Source organism: Equus quagga, chromosome 1 (genome assembly GCF_021613505.1).
Source record: "Equus quagga isolate Etosha38 chromosome 1, UCLA_HA_Equagga_1.0, whole genome shotgun sequence".
Lineage (NCBI taxonomy): Eukaryota > Metazoa > Chordata > Mammalia > Perissodactyla > Equidae > Equus > Equus quagga.
In genome coordinates this window covers 151192372-151209948 of record NC_060267.1, presented here as the reverse complement: position 1 = coordinate 151209948, position 17577 = coordinate 151192372, and the positions used below count along the sequence as shown (strand labels likewise).

Sequence of the window (17577 nt, the reverse complement as noted above, 5' to 3'; positions counted from 1 at the left end):
CTAGGTCCCCCTTCCTGCCTAGGAGCAACCACTGGTTCCTTTTGCGTCCTTCCAAAGACGCGTGTATGTATCTCTGTTTTCTCTGTTTCTTGTTTCTTTGGACTGGTTGATTGGTACACCTTTCCCACCTTTTTTTTCTTTAAGCTTTTCATCAATTTTAATAAGTTTGCTTGTTTAAATAGGTCAAAAATTTCTCTTCTGATTTTACAGACTCAGTTATTTATCAGAAATACCCCATTTCACAAGCTGTGCGTTTGCAATCATGGGTAGTCCAGTACTGACCGTTTCCCCAGGGAGGTCACCTCGTGAAGCCCAACTTGGCAGGGTCCCCCCGTCAGCCCAACACCCCTCTCGGAGGAGAGCCGTCTCAGCGTCTGGCCCTATGGTAAGAGCACCACGGACGGGATCTCACTGAATCATCACCACCACCCACAATTCAGTCTTCACATCTACAACTGTCTCCCTCTCATAGATGAGGCACTGAGAGTAACTTGCCCCGAGCGACACCGTAGGGCTGGTCTTGAATCTAGTACTGTCCACCCCACAGCCTCACAGAAAGTGAGACTAGAGCTGCTCAACACAAGAAGACACAATACGAACAATGTCAAACTGGTTACGTCTGGATCATACAAGAGCTTTCTGATACAGGAGGAACATCATCACTTGGGCAGTCTAGAGAGCTTCTCTGGGGACAGTCATGACAATTAGGTTTTAGGGGAGGTTCTTAGCTCCACTTCTGAGTAGTCCATCTTCAGGTGGAACCTTGCTCAACAGCTGAGTCGCTCATCAACACAGATGTTCTAGCAAAGCTGGGTGAGCTCATGTTATAAAAAGAACTGATACTTGAACCGATACTTGTGAAGCACTTAATGTCATTTAATCCTAAAGCCACCCTGCGTGGCTGATGCAATTATTCTGCCCAATTACAGAAGTGGAAACGGAGGCTGAGAGGGAATAAGTTACTCCAGGTTACAAAGCTAGTTAGTCACTTGTGAGTGGCCCAGGCACAGCTGGTTACCAAGTCCTTTGACTCCAATTCCCTATTTCATGCACAATATCACATGCTTTGTTTGTTCTCAAAAATTCTGCTTATGTCAAAAAAGATGAGAAAAGTGAAAATATTTGCAAATCATGTATCTGATAGGGCTCTAGTACCCAGAATATATAAGGAACTCTCACAACTCAACAATAAAAAATAAAAAGTGGGGGCTGGCCATGGCCTAGTGGTTAAGTTCTGCGCACTGTGCTTCAGCTGCCTGGGTTTGGTTCCCTGGAGCAGACCAATACCACTTGTTGGCAGCCACGCTGTGGCGGCGACCCACATACAAAACACAGGAAAACTGGCACAGATGTTAGCTCGGGGACAATCTTCCTCAGAAAAAAATTAACTAATTAATTAAAAGTGACAAAGGATTTAAATCGACATTTCTCCAAAGAAGATATATGAACGGCCAATGGGCTCACAAAGAGATGCTCAAGAATCATCAGGGAAATGCAAATCAAAACCACAACGAGATACCACTTCATAACCACTAGGATGGCTATAACAAAAAAGACAGACAAGATCAAGTGTTGACAAAGAGATGGAGTGAAACTGGAACCCTCAGACAATGCCACTGGGAATGTAAAACGGTACAGCTGCTTTGGAAAACAGTCCAGCTGTTCCTCAAAAAGTTAAATATACAGTTACCATGTGACCCAGCAATTGCACTTTTAGGTATTTACTCAAAAGAACTGAAAGCACATTCACACAAAAACTTGTACATAAATGTTATGGCAGCATTATTCCCAATACCCAAAAAGTGAAGGCAATCCAAATATCTATCAAGTGAAGAATGGATTAAAAAATGTAGCATGTCCACACAGGGGAATATTATTCAGCCATAAAAAGGAACAATGTACTGACTGATACCACAACATGGAAGAACCTTGAGAACATTATGCTAAGAGAAATAAGCAGACACAAAAGGCCACATATTATATGATTCTACTTATATGAAATGTCCAAAATAGGCAAATCCCCAATGACTATGGCTAGTGGCTGCCAGGGGCTGAGGAGAGGGGATGGGTGGACAAGGAGAAGTGACTGCTAATGGGCACAGGCGCTTTCTTCTGGGGGTGATAAAATATTTTGGAATGAAATTGTGGTGATGGTTGCACAACTTTGTGAATATACTAATAATCACTGAATTGTACACTTCAAAAGGGTAAATTTTATGGCATGAGAATTATATCTCAAATTTTTTAAAAAAGATGGCAGCCACTTGCTAGTTATGTGACCTTGGGCATGCATATTACTTATTCTCTCTGCGCCTCAGTGCCCTCAGCTGTAAAATGGGGTAATAGTAGTACCTGCCTCAAGGGGCTATTGTGAGAAATGTGTGAAATAATCCAAGAAAAGTTCTTCTCATAGTACCTGTCACATTGAAATGTGTTCAGAGATGCCATCCATGAGAAGCGCTGTCCTACAGGTAAGTACGAGTATAAGTGGGAACACAGAAGAGAGAAGATCCACTCTGACCAGGCAGGTCAGGAAGGCATCACGGAAGTACATGCGCCTCAGAAACCACACGGGTATTTGCCCTAAGAAGAATGGAGAGGGAAAGGCATTCCTAGCAGAAGAAACAGCACGGAAAAAGGCAAGGAAGCGTGAAAACACAGTGTGCTTAGGGAACTGCTTGTCTAGAACACTGAGAGCACAAGGATGGAGGGAAAGAAACTGGACCCAAAATGTGATGGGCATGCAATGCCGAGGTAAAGTTTGGGCTTTTGTCTTAGGAAGTGGGTGCTACACAGGTTGTTAGAGCCGGGGAGCAGCACCATCAGCAAGCTTCCCTCCCTCCTCTGCTCCTCACCAAAGCTCAGACTAGCTTTCTCGACAAACAGCCGCAGTGGTGAGCACACAGCAGAATCTGACCACAAGAGAACAGCAGCTCCTGCCTTCAGACAACTCAGGTGGATGTCCCCGTGGCACAGACGAGGCAACTGGAGACATGAGAGCGATCAAGATACCTAATGCCAAGGCCATAGAGAAGACCAGAACTCCTGACAGGAGGGATGGTAGGGAAGGACAGAGGGGTTGGGACAGTACCATTCAACCCTTTTAGATTTATACAACAAAAACAAATTAAAAAAAAAAAATAAAACAACAAAACCCCGTCCACAGCACAAGTGGAGATTAAACCAGACATTGGTAAGTTCCTCCTTAGAAACCATCAAGTAGTCACTGAAGCTTTATCAGCACTGTCCAACAGAACGTTCTGTGCTGTCCACTACTGCGGCCATTAGCCAAACGTGGCTACTGAGCACTTGAAACGTGGCGAAGTGCAACTCAGGAACTGAATTTTAAATTTAATTTCAACTAATTTACATTTAAAGAACCTCCTGCGGCTAGAGGCCTCCATACTGGACTGCACAATTTTAGGACCTGTTTTTCGCGCATATTCCTTATGTCTACTCTTTTCGGACAAGTGGAACAAAGGGAGTTTGGAATCCCTTCCTACTTTTTAATCACTGTATTACTTCTGAGTTATTCCAAATTGTTCTGAGAGGCCTCAATGTTGATTAGTCATAAAAGAGAGGTATTCAATGTCATTTGTCAGACGATGACCACAACTCTTAGCATTCAGTCAGTGAGTTACCAGAAGTGCTCTCTCTAGATGAATCAAATTGGGTATTGTTTGAGGAAAACCAAACCATACTTCTTCATTATTACCACAAATATTTTGGTAGGCATTTTTATGCAAATAGTGGGATGAGGTGGGGCCAGGACATTGGACAAGTTCCTTGTAACCACACGGTTTCAGATTCGACAGATGTCACTGGGTTAGTCCCAGCAAGCAGGTGCTTCCTGCTGTGACTCATTTTAACCAAAATATCAAAGCACCTCTCCCAAGCCCTCGGGCTCCCACCCCAGGGTGACAGAAAGTCAGGAAAGTTGTTATTGTTCATCATCAGAAACCCCAATGGCTGGGAGAAACAAACAGTAGCTTCCAACCTCTTCACTCCTCAAACGTGGTTGTGAATTTGACACAAACAGAATCCCCCAGCCACTCCTCCCTCCAACAGACAAGGCTCCTAACTACCCAGAATGAGTCCACACATCTCCCGCGCCACCCCAGATAAGTCTCTGAATGTCCCCAAACAGGGGTGTCTGCCCCTGGCAACATGGCTACCAGGGGCAGACACACCGGCTGGGCCTCTTGACCCATCCACTCCTGCGCACTCAACCAAGCACACAGCCCTGGGGACAGGAGGCACCCACAGCACGCTCCTGGACCACAGGGGACATGGAGCTGACCGGTGCGAGCCAGTTTGCCAAGCCAGCCCATCATTCTTGAGCCTCCTTTCTCACTGCCCAATACCCCTGATCGAACCCCTACATCACTGGGGGGTACCAGCTGTCATGGCAAAAGCAGGGGACGTGAGTTAGAGACTATATCACCAGTGTCAGATGTCACAGGGAGGTTGTGGGCATTAGAGCTTCCTCAAGGCTACAAGAGGAAAGGAAGAGCTGCCCTGCCTGCTCTTGGGGCCGTCTAGACCCCAGCCACAGGGCTCAAAGACCACCAAGTCTCACTCAAATCAGTATGCCAACTATCATTCTAGGAGACAGTGAAGGGGAAAAGAACTTGTGATTTGGGTATCTTCCAGCATGAATATGTATACATACGCTCCCTGAAACTCAGCAGCTTTTGCTGCTCATTCAAGACCTCCTAAGACTCACAATGAATTTAAAATCCTGTATTAGACAATCATATGCCTCCATGACCAAATCTGCATAAGACTGTACTGTGAAATCTGCACTGTCATTGAGAACTACCTAGCAAGGACAAGGAGCCCTATACCACACCCCACTCCGACCTAAGCACAATGCCTCAACACTCTACACAGACAAAGATTCCCTGGGACCTATTGGCCGCCTCAGTGAGTGCAGTAGTCAGCGTCAGCTCCTAGTAGTCGGCGTCAGCTCTCAGGGAGCACACGATCAAGTGCGGGAGGCAGACAGGAAACCAACGGAATCACTGGAGCCCGAAGTAGTAAATGCAAAGATGGAGTCAGGCCTGGGGTCCCAAGAGCCCAGAGAAGGATTTCAAGTGAATATTGTAAACTACTTTACACTCCTCAAATATCTACATGTCCTTACTTAATTCATAGATGGGAAAAAAATAAAGCTACAATTCCCATTTTGTTAGACGGGCATCATCAGTAAAGACATCCCTTTATTTCTTCAACTTCCCACCTGCATCTAAACAAGAGCATGACAAGGAATAAGGGATGAAAAATGACCGCGAGGGAGGGGTAAGTAGCTAACTGGAAGATAAAACACACTGGAGATCCCGGAAACAGTCTAAGAAACAGGCCACCAGTCATACACTCACACAGTCATTTTAAAGAGAAAACAACCCGAACACAGAGAATAGGCCCGTGGCCAAAGGCTGGTCCTACAATCCATCTTCATGGAGAAGGAAGCTGCTCATGAAATCAAATGTGTGTGACTTTTGTGTATGTGTATGTATAGAAAAAACACTGGAAGAATAGACCACCAAACGCAGTCATGTGTTCTCTTTCTATTGATCCACACTGAAAAGTGTCTGCAAGGATGTACACCCAATGGCATCATCAGAGATCAGGTCTGGGGCTGGGTTTGGGGTGATTTTTCCCCCTTCTTTATACTTCCCTATCTTCTGAATGTTTTATACTGTGTATGGGTAATATTCACAATTTTTTAAAATAATGCTATTTCCACTATGGAATATAAAAATGCCTTCACAAGCTGTCAACAGTGAATTCATAATAAGAGTATGTTTGTGGTGGGGATGGGGGTGCCAGTCAGAAAGAAGCTGACGAAGCCAAAAAGGGAAGTCCTGAGCTCCTTCAAGAGTCTGAACCACCGCACCCCGTCTCCCCACTGTGCTGTTGGCTGAAAGACTCCCCCTTCTGAGGAAGTGGTAACCATTAGCATACATCACACATTTGCCCTTCAGGGCTGAGAGTCAGGCGAGAAGACACTAATGCCCAATTTGCATCAGAGCAGACTAGTAACCTCCCCACTTAGTATACAAGTCACCCCATGAGTGAGTCCACCTTCCATGTCTGGAGGAGAAAAATTAAATACTGGAAATACAGTAGGTTTTGATCAAGTTTAGCCTTTAAAAATGCTCTCAATTAGTCACAATGAAAGCCAACCAAACTAAAATCTTCAAAATCTGAATATCCTTTAAATGCTTTCTAATCACCTGACCATTGCCCTCATTATCCCACTTTGCCCACAGGTCAAAAGTAACTTGAAAAGAGCATATTCAAAAGTTCCTCTGACTCCTCACTCCACCCCCAAATATTGACTTTGGTTGATTTTGAATGACCCCGAGTTCTCTGATGTGCCTATTTGAAAATAACGGGGCCTATCTGATAACAGATACAGAACCACAAATGGATTCCAAGCTCTAGGGGCTGGTGCGATGCTGGACTTCCAAGCAGCAGTCTTATGAAAAGACCAGCGCGTGCTATGAGCTCCCAACTGTTGTGTGGAGCGCTGTCTGTCAGCAACCGGCTTTAGCCTGCATTATCCTGCTTTAGCCATGTGACAACCTTATGAGACCCATGTTGTCACCATTTTAAAGATGAGGACAGAGGATCAGAAAGAATAAAAGTGACCTAAGCAGGTACGCCCAACACATGATTGGCATGGCAGGGATTTAAATACGGGTCTTCTCACTCTGTACCCCACAGTATATCTTCCAAACCAGAACGTCGTGAGTTGAAACATGCATATACTCAATCAGAAGATGCTTTTAATTCAAAGTTCATGGGGACCTGCCCAAAATGTCAACTTACGTACTTACATCACAAAAAAAATTAGTGCAAGAGGCCAATGGTACTTTCAAGTAAACTCACTAGAGAAAACTTTGGAATCAGAATCTGTTGAAAAGACTGAAGGTTTCCTTGATTATATAAAAATTACAAGTGTCCTATGACAGAGGTGTCCACTCCATGTTATAAAATACGGAATTCATTGGGGGGAGAGTACCATCATGAAACTTCCAAATAGCTCCTGCCAAGAAACTAGGATGAGGGCGGGCCCCATGGCCTAGGGGTTAAGTTTGGTACGCTCTGCTTTGGTGGCCCGGGTTCACTTCCTGGGCACAGACCTACGCCACTCGTCGGTGGCCAAGTTTTGGTAGCAACCTGCATAGAAAGTAGAGGAAGACTGGCACAGATGTTAGCTCAGGGAAAATCTTCCTCAGGAAAGAAAAAAAGAAAGAAACTAGGCTGAGAAATGAGGGGGAGGAAGTATGTTTAGCAGCTCAGGCTCTTGTCCCAGTCCAGTCACTTACTGGCTTTGTGACTGAGCCCATCATTTAAGTTCAGTTAGTCTCAGTTTTCTAATTTGTAAAAGTGGAGATAACACTACCTACCCCACAGGACCACTATGAAGAGTAATGCAATCACGAGTGAGGGTCAGTCACATAAAGGTATTAATTGTCATTACTTCTGTCAACAGGCCAGTCCTTTCCCATCCTCTGTGCTTACTGCAGTTCCCAGAACACCACTATTCCCTGTCCTAGGGGTTTCCTACTACCACCTACCTGGAAAAACAAGACACCCGCTCCCGCATGTCTGATACTGTCAAAGTCATACACAAGTCAATTCTCATGAGAACAGTTCCTCACAGCTCTCTCTGAACACTTCCTAATCAATGCAATTCTCTATACTGCTTTAATTTTGTATACTGCATTAAAAATAGGATGTTTAGTTTTGTTGTTTATATTTTCAGAGAAAGCTGATGTTCCAGTCTTCCTGGCATCCTCATTCCTAGCCTCGTATCCTCACAACTGTGCCTCAAATAACAAGCCCGCAGGACAAATCTACGTGAGATCGAAAAAAGGGGGACTCCCTGTTGTTTGGCAGTTTCTGTCCATCTAGAAGGAGAAATTGCCTCAAAGGGACCCCATCAGCCACGGAGGGAAGAACATGGCAGCCCCGACATCTGTGACGTGAGAGCAGGAAACCAGGAGATCAGAGTTCAAGTCTTGGCCCCACAACCCTCCTGGCTGGAGCTTTGTCGTGTGTAAACTAAAGGAGGCTGGACCACATGGCCTTTAGATTTCAAAGGCCAATCATTTTTTTTGGTCTGGGAATTAATTTAGGTATTAATGTCTTTAATCTGAGAATTAATTTAAGAATTAATCTGGCAATTAATTGGGAATCACTTTTGATTTTTTAAATTAAGAATATTAAAAACAAAAAGTACAGGGGCTGGCCCCGTGGCCGAGTGGTTAAGTTCACGTGCTCCACTGCAGGCGGCCCAGTGTTTCGTTGGTTCGAATCCTGGGCGCGGACATGGCACTGCTCATCAAACCACGCTGAGGCAGCATCCCACATGCCACAACTAGAAGGACCCACAACGAAGAATATACAACTATGTACCGGGGGGCTTTGGGGAGAAAAAGGAAAAAAATAAAATCTTGAAAAAAAAAGGACAACACATTCACTAAAATAGCTAAAATTAAAAAAAGAATTAGCTACTGATATAACAGCATGGATGAAATTCAGAAGCACTATGTTAAGTGAAAGAAGTATGATGTGAAAGACTGTACAATTCTATTTATAGGACATTCTAGAAAAAGCAACACTATAAAGAGAAAATGGATCAGCAGTCGCCAAGAGCTGAGGGTGGCAGGGGGGACTGACCACAAGGCAGAGAGAACCTTTGGGGATGGCAGAATTGTGACTGTGGTGATGGTTACATGACTGTACACATTTGTCAGACTCAAACTTTACCCTTAAAAGATGTGAATTTTACACTTAAAAGATGTGAATTTTACCTTATGTAAGTTGTACCTCAATAAACCTAAATTTTGTAAAAAGGCAACCAATCAATATTCTACCATTTTTCTATAATAGAAAGAATATTTTAACCCCCCAAAAGCAAAGCAAAGTAAAATGTGAATAAAGAGCAGTTCTTTCTACTGAATCAAGGTGTCTTTGGGAACAATTCCCTCCTTGTTTCTTGCACTTCACTTCTGGACTAGGGAAAACCTCATCACGAATTGACTGAGACGGTCTGGGTTTCAGAACCCCTGGACCGGCCAGCTTGAAAGCCCTTTGCAGCTCCAGAGTTCTACGAATCCTGTTTTCCTGCAATTCTCACTAAGGTGAGTTTGAATGATAGTGCCACTCCATCTACCTAATATTTGTTCCAGGGAACACTTGATTTTAAATAACACGTTTTTAAAAGGCAAAGTGCAAGCAGCTGTAGGGAGAACATTCTCTACAATCTCCCGGGGAGGGATGTGCCCTGCTGAGAGAGAATAAGAAAGAACAGTGTCGAGAAGGCTTAGCATAATCACCACGATGCTGATGAAGTGGCCATCCTACGGCTAACGGGATATCCAGTTTACAGCCACTTTAAGGCTAACTTCATTTTCACTACTAACTTCTGTCCAAGCAGCCGCGGACTTCACAACACTCCTGCTGAATAACAAGGCCTGTTTACATTTACAAATTATTATTCCCTGATTGATCACAATCGCTATGCTATAAATGAATGGTGGGGGCAACCTCACCTCCAGTTCTCAAATAAGGAATCCTATAGGCCCTAACATCACAATTATGATTGATTTTGTTTCTAATACGAATGGATCAATCCATATTCTTGAAACTACCTAAAGAATGTACCAGGAATTCAAATTCTCCCTCAGAGAAGCTTCAAATTCTATTTCTTACTACCATTAGGATGTCTTTACCTTTCCTTGTGTCTAGGAATTCATCAAAAACACCAATGTACTGAAAGTTGGTTTCCTTCCTGAATTCTTACACCCAAAATACATTCCAGATGAATCAGTGATGTAAACATGATAATTAAACTACAAATTTACTGGAAGAAAATACTGAAGAATGTTTTCATAATTTGAGCAGAGAAGCCCTTTTCTAAAAATGACGGAAAGCCAAAAGCCAAAAATGAAAATATTCATAAATGTGACCACAAAAATTAAATATTTTACAAAGCAATAAATGGATTCAAAGTCAAAATACAAATGACCTACTAGAAGAAAGTATGTAGAGTACAAATGACAGGCAAAGGACAAATACACTTAATACACATACGGCTACTGCAAATCAAGAAGAAAAATGATGAACTCAATAGAAAAGTGGGTGAGAAATAAAAATTGGCAGTTCATGTGAAACAGTAGCCAACAGACATTGGAAAACATACTCAGCCCAATCATGTTTTTAAAGTGGAAGTGAAAATAACGGGAGATCCATTTTTTATTTGTAAGACTATCAAAAACTGAATATTAATAAGAGCCATGGTTAGTGAGGGGGGAAAACACCCTTACACACAAAACCCGGTGGGAGTGCAAATTAGGGCAACTTTTTTAAAAGACAATTCAGCAACGTCTATGAAAATTTAGAAGATACAATCTCTGACCCGGCAATTCCACTATGTAAATTCATATATATACCTACAGAGAGGAAAAGATATATGTACGAAAATGTTTATGATAGCATTACATGTAACAACAACAGCGCAAACAACCTAAATGCCCATCAGCAGAGGATTTAAATAAGGTACTGACATCCAGTCCTTAGATCACCATCCAACCATCCTAAAATGAGTATAGTAGATCCATGTGTCTAAGAGGAAAAGACCTCCAAAATATATTAATAAATGGGAAAAAACAGGAAACAGTTTACATGATATAATCGCACATGTGTAAAAACAGATGTAGATATATATACACATACACTAACACATGCCTAAATTTACTAGACTGACATACAAGAACACTTAAGAGCAATTTCTCTAATGATCATTTACAGCAATAGTGGAGATATGTTATATCCTTTTTATTTTATCCCCCTTCTGTTATGTTTTATAAAAAGTAAAATGATATGTATAAAAAAATTTTTAACTGCCCTGCCTAGGTGTTTATAAAATACTGATGAAATGTCCAGAACTCCTACTATAAACTCATGGAAAATAAAGGAGACCAGAGGGAAAAAGCTTTACAAGTAGGGCCCTACCTACAGTTACCCCGATTCTGCTCAGGGCAAGTCAAGAGGGGAATTACTGTGAGTGAAACTGTGGTAAGCAAGTCAAGAAAAGAGGATGTCTCCAGAAAGGAAGAAAAAAGAACAAAATCATAGTGAAGAAATCATTTCAGATCATATCTGGAGGCAGAACAAGGAGGTAAAACTAAGCAAGACATTTCCCACGGCCGCAAGCAAGACAGCAGGCAGGTTACAGCAAACGGAGTCATCAGAAGTTTCAATTGTGGGTCTTTCTATAAGATGCAGAGAATACGAAAAAAGACCGCAATTAGATGTAGCAGCTAAATCTGAACTGATGATATAAAAGGGGTAGTCCTTTGAATATTGATTTTAACAAATATTTATTGCCCTGAATAAATTCATTTTGCAATTATTTCCTATATTTTAATGATAGGAAATCCTCCGAATAGTCCATGAAAATGCCCACCTCCTGTCTCCCGCACGTCTCACCCAAGATCTCACACGGATCCTGGGGAGAAGATAATTCACACTCAGAGGCCAAATTACCCGAGAACATTTTTACACGCTTAGAATGCAGAAGCTCCTTGCAGAGTACTTCACCAATTTGGGGTCTAGGTTTTATTTAAGGATCAGTGACGACAACTACTCTTTGTGAACAGTAAATCTGACTACTCTGCCTCCACAATGAAATCATCCACTCAATGCCTCTCAACAGACCAATTCACAGCTGCCTGGATTGACAACATGGAAAGCAACAGAAGTGTCTTTCCAGAATCAGTTCCAATGAAGTGTCTGTGTGCATGTCTCTTCATTCTACCTACAAGCGAATCTCACTATTCTTCTCTTGGCTTTAAATTTAAATGCAGCAGGACAAGTATGAATTCTATTATGGAGGATAACTTAAAATATAACATGAAACACAGCTTCCCCCAAGAAACGTAACCATCCAAGCACCGGGCATGCCTCCCTCCTTCCCAGGGTTACTCACCTTAGAATTCGTTTCCATGTGGTATTTGGCACAAGCTCGAAGCTGAGTCACCCAAAACTGTTTCTCTTTTGCATCGGCAGCTAAAATAGAGAAAGAAATGCTTGCAAAATTGTTCCAAAACACATCCAACCTATTTCTACACCCTTCTAAGGGAGTGGGGGGCCAGGGCACAAGGGGGAGAAAAAGAAGGGAAAAACGAATGCAGATGACAATATTCTCACACAGTCTGTACTTACACCAAAACACAAACTACACTAAATCTCATCAGAAAACTCCCTCTGAAAGCACAGTCATGATGTATTCTGAAATGTATGTTATAAGAACAATTTTGCCATTTTGTGTGTGTGTGTGTGTGTGTGTGTGTGTGTGAGGAAGACTGGCCCGGAGCCAACATCTGTTGCCAATCTTCCTCTTTTTGCTTGAAGAAGATTGGCCCTGAGCTAACATCGGTGCCCATCTTCCTCTATTTTATGTGGGACGCTGCCACAGCATGGCTTAACAAGTGGTGCTAGGTCCACACCCAGAATCCAAACCTGCAAACCCCAGGCCGCCCAAGCAGAGGGCGCAAACTTAACCACTACACCACCAGGCTGGCCCGGCAATTTTGCCATTTTTTTTAACCTCCTCTGAAAAAGTAATTTTTTCTTCTTTAAAAAGGCAGCAGGGAAGGGTAAACATGATTATTTTTAAATGCCTCCACTGTGTGTGACTAATATGAGGATCAAAGCATAGTTTTCCAGGGCCCTTTGTTATGTATCAGAGCTGTACCATGGAGCTGTTAGCATTTACAAAGTAAGTGTTCAGGTGAATTACCATTTTAACATGTGTCTTCAAGAATTCACATTATGATCAGACAGAACAAGATACCAAATGCTGCCTTAGAGATCCTCAAATTCCGCCACAAAGAGGCATTAAAGTACAAGCCAACTGCACAGTCATAATCTTCCATCTACACCCCCATCCCTCAAATACATAAAAGTACTTTCTTAAAAAAAAAATCATATATATGTAATAGGTTCCAATAAAATCTAAATCAATTTAACTGCATAATTAACTGCAAAAATTTTTAAATATAAGATTAACTGTGTAAATGTTGACCACGCAGAAAACAATGATTCCCCTAGAAATTGTTTTTAAAAATGGGCCTAAGTGTCATTTCTCAATAAAACCCAACTTCAGCTTGAACTTTCAGGTGAAGGAACCCAGAGCTGTAGACCAATCTAAGATCCGGTGAGCTCAGCTTTCAAAGTCAAAGGATTTTGCAGAGACTAGAGCCTTTTTCCTTAGGAAACGTGAAGAACTGCCAGGTTGTGGCAGTATGATCCAGAGGCTGAGCCCCAAAAACATTCCCCAAAGCTGTGCACCCAATGACATCAAGATTCAACTCGACACGTAGGTGAGATGAGAAACGAGAAAAGCAACCCCCAGACCTCGTGGGATGGGCCAAGGAGCAGCCATAAATATGCAGAAGTTTATCCTGCCTTTTCTGTAGCTGATAAGTTTAAGCTAAACTTAGCCCTTGTCATTATTTCACATAAATAATGAATTTTTTATATTTGCTATTAAAACTACCCTTAAAAAAAAAAAAAAAACAAAAAAACCCTGGGGTTTCAGCATCCAGAAAATAACAACAACTCTAACGCAAAATGAGATGGCTCAATTGTCAAATTAGTTGGATTTTCCTTTTGTATGGGTTTGTGTCATTTTATAAACCACAAGCAGGGGGTAAAGTGCCATTAAGTCTTTCACCTGCTACTGTTTCTGCTCTAACAATTTATTAAGCAATAAACAGTGCAGCGAAACCAAGGACCCTATAAATCTAGCCAGCTGCAGCACGCACTGCATGAATCTCAAAAGAGAACATGAATCTTACCACGTTTCTCAAAACTGGAAAACTTTCTTCTTCAACGATAGGCATTTTTATTTCATAGGCTTTTGAATTGTTTTATAGATTCTGAAATATGACTTGTATATAGATAATAAAGAAAAATTAGCCTATTCCGCCTCTTGGTGGTAAAGCCTGGAGATAGAACAGGGAAGACTGGACAGCGAGGTGAGCAATCGAGGCCCCCGGGCTGGCTTTGCAGAGGCGATGTATTATGGTCAGTTCCCAGGGGTCAAGGAGAAATAACAAGGAGCCTTTTCTTTGTACACAGCCCTTACTTGGGCAAAGAAAAATGTCATTAAGAAGGCAGAATTATCAACCACCTCCCAATACTTAACACATACTACCTTTCCTCAGACCCTAATAACACTGTGTGTGTGTGTGCACACAGCCGTGCAAACATGTGGACTTGGATTTTTGTTTTTGTTGTTATTTTAAAAAACTGACAATTTTTCTGGCAATGCAACTGCAAAAGAATGCTGGAAGAATGATCTAGCAACCAAATTATACTGCTACAGTCAAATCCGGCATTCCTGAAAGCCTGTGTGATGGACTTGCCGTGGGGGTGACAGGACCTACAGTTATGGCCAAGTGCTGGACTCCCTCGAAAGTCATCCTCACTGATGAGGATGCTGGGCAGACATCAGTTTTCAAGAAGCAAAGAGAAGAGGAGAAAGCATACAAGAGGAAATTAACTCAACACCAGCTGGCTTGACCAGGCTCACTACAACGGATTAACATAAGTGAAGGGGCCCTTTACCAAGAGATGGTTCCAGAGAAACTGTAGGGCGAGGGCATGATGACCCTCGAAAGGCATGTTTTGTCCTATCAGCACAAAGGGCCTACAGGGCACTAGAGTGAAGATTCATACTATAAGGTCAAAGGAGATACACACTGAGCTAACATGAAAATCGGCAGAGGTCCTAGGGCTCAGCTGGGTTTGCAGTCCTTCACCTCTCCTTTGTCCTTATTTCCTCAGTTAACTAGGGCAAATGTTTCCTCACATCAGGCCCTCTCCCCATCCCAGGGGTAAGAGAGGCAGCATCCGTCTGTCACTACAGAGCCCTCAAACACAGCAAACTGTTAAAGGTGATTTTCAAAAAAGATCAAAAACCAAGAGAGCCATCACCATGGTAATCATGAAGGTAGCCCACGCCGCCAGTTTGGAAAGTGAGCAGAACAACGTACCTCTCAGTTTGTACATCTCCCCGTTAGCGGAGTACACGACCAGCATGTGGGGAGCTTCGTCGCTCAGGGAGACTATGGCTCCGGATAAAGACAAGGCTCCTCGAGGCTTCTGGTGTTTGCTTTGCTCATTCACAAAATACTGCAGGATGCCAGCCTCAAAATCCAGCACAAAGTACCTGTGCAGAGAAACCACAGTGCATCATTTTTCACCCCAGCCCATTCCTCATAGCAAAGAAGGAAAGGAAGGTAATCCTTACATTGACATCAAGGCTCCAAACCCAGGAAGCTGGCAACCAGAAGTCCCTCCCAGGCGCCCCACGGAAGTCAGTCCCCAAATAGGGAGAGAGCACTTGATTCAGAAGTCAGAATGGAGCTGGTAACAGCCACTACGGGAAAGGGCCAGGTCCATTCAGGATTGGGTACGACACCCACCACTCCCCCTGGGGCCCATGGACACCAGAGTAAACCTCAGAATGGCAAAGATAGCAGAGGCATTGCCACAGACTGCGATACCATGCTCCATATGACTTCAGAGAACAGCTGGAATTCACTACGCCCCGAAGAGCAGCTGTGTTACACCTTGTTGTACTCTCAGTCTATCACCTAGGAAATAGATAAGACAACTTCCCCTTCTCCACCAGGATGGAAATGTCTTCACCTGAGTCTCAAATTCTTCCTGTGGCCTAGAGGCTCAGCACAGCCCCTGCCAACTTTTCCACCTTGTCACTTTCTGTTCCACCCACACTCACCTTTCTTTTCCTCCCTCATCTTCACCACAGGACCTTTGCCCATGCTGTTCCCCCATCTGGAGCAGTTACTCAAAGTCTACTCCACAAATTTTGATGGCCCACAAATTATACCAGTCCATGACAGCTTTTTGAAACTTTTCCTGCAATTTGGTTTTGCTTCAACATTCAACTGCCTGATCAGTGGATGCGTCTCATTACACAGTCCAGATGTTGTGCAACACACACAGCACATAGCACAAACAAGCTACATACTAGTCATGAATCAACCACAATGCAATTGAGGGGGCAAGTCCTTCACGCCAGTTTGAGAAATACCTGACCAGAATGCTATTCCCTCCACCTAGAATTTGGTTCAACTTCCCATGTTAACTCCTTAGCCTTCAGGAAAAACTCACGTACCACCAACTTGAGAAGGCTTCCCCTAACCAGGTCATGCACCCCTCCCACAAGCTCTCAGGCACCTGGAAATAGCCCTTCACGCCACTGGCTGTGGGAGTCTACATTTGGAGGATTACCCAATTCAACATCGTTCCCACACTAGACTCTGCGCTCCTTGGAGGCAGAAGTGTGTTCCCCCCCAGGGCCCAGCACAGTGGCTGATGCTTCGCTGCTACTCCGGTAACATTAATTCAGTGAAGAAATGAAGGGGGTAAAACTAACCAATTCCACAGTTTCCAACCTGCACACCAAAGCAGCTAGCTCACTACTGAGAACTCAGAGGCACTGCAGAATACTGACGTTTCTGAGGGGTACATGGCCATACTCAGCATGGGTCAGAGACCGTGCCTACCCACTTAGAGAGTTTTCAGACTCGGTATTAGATGGCGCTACGTTCCTTGCAATGACATCGTATCTTTGCAAAGGTGGGTTTTCAGCAGGTGCTGGGATAAAAAGCAAACACAACATGGAACAGGAAAAGAGGAGAGCGATGCCCACAGGGGTCCAAGGTTTGAGAAGCTGTGCAGTACCCGCAGGTCCACACATCCCATCAATATGTAATTTTGGGTATTTAACAGGGAATTAAAATATATTTCTCTCCATTTATGTTATTTTTTCCAATGGGTACTGAGGTGTTAAGATATAAATTTGCATGAAGTATTTAGAGCTCACCACTTAATAATGAAAACGTAGGATTTTTTTAACCTATGAAGACCACGAACAAGAAAGCTTATAAACCTCTGACCTAATTCCTTCTCAGAGCAATCTAACAGATGGACATTATTATCCCCATTTTACAGCTACCCCAAATCTCAAAGAAGCTCTAGATCCGAGTCCTGCTGGTCTGTGTCCCAGCGTCCAGGCGTGGTCCACTCCAGCAGTCACACACACTCTTCATTCTCAGCTAAGCCCTCCCCTCGTCACTTTCCCCAAGCCACCTCTCCCGTAGCTACTTAGGTACTTTATTCCCCCAACCTTCCTGCCCCAGCAGAGCTGATGGAGCTGAAAGTTCCTTTCCTGGCAACAGAGGTCCCTATTCATCCCCCTCCCACAGAGCAAGGGGCAGCCGTCTCACTAGCACCTGACTGCCCAGGCCTCGACCCTCCAAAACTCCAATCCTCTAAGAAATCCTCCACTTTTACTACTTTTAACATTCCAAACGGCCTGGCCAAGACAATTTTACTCCTCTCCTTCCCTCCTATCTCTTCTGTCACTATGATAAAGATAGACTTCTGGTTTTCATGATTAATATGGATAAATCAAGACACAAAGATGTGTCATAGGGGCCAGCCCTATGGCCTAGTGATTAA

General features: G+C 43.3%; 1 protein-coding gene across 3 annotated transcripts in view; it reads right to left on the bottom strand.

Annotated features, from left to right (window-relative positions):
- OSBPL10 (oxysterol binding protein like 10) overlaps window positions 1-17577 on the bottom strand; it is a 291355-nt gene that overhangs the window by 178764 nt on the left and 95014 nt on the right. For all 3 annotated transcript variants that reach the window (XM_046674694.1, XM_046674676.1, XM_046674685.1), the window contains exons 2-3: window positions 15081-15256; window positions 12008-12087 (exon numbers count right to left, since the gene is read on the bottom strand). In XM_046674694.1, coding sequence (XP_046530650.1) covers window positions 12008-12087; window positions 15081-15256 — 256 coding nt within the window. The remainder of the gene's footprint in view (window positions 1-12007; window positions 12088-15080; window positions 15257-17577) is intronic.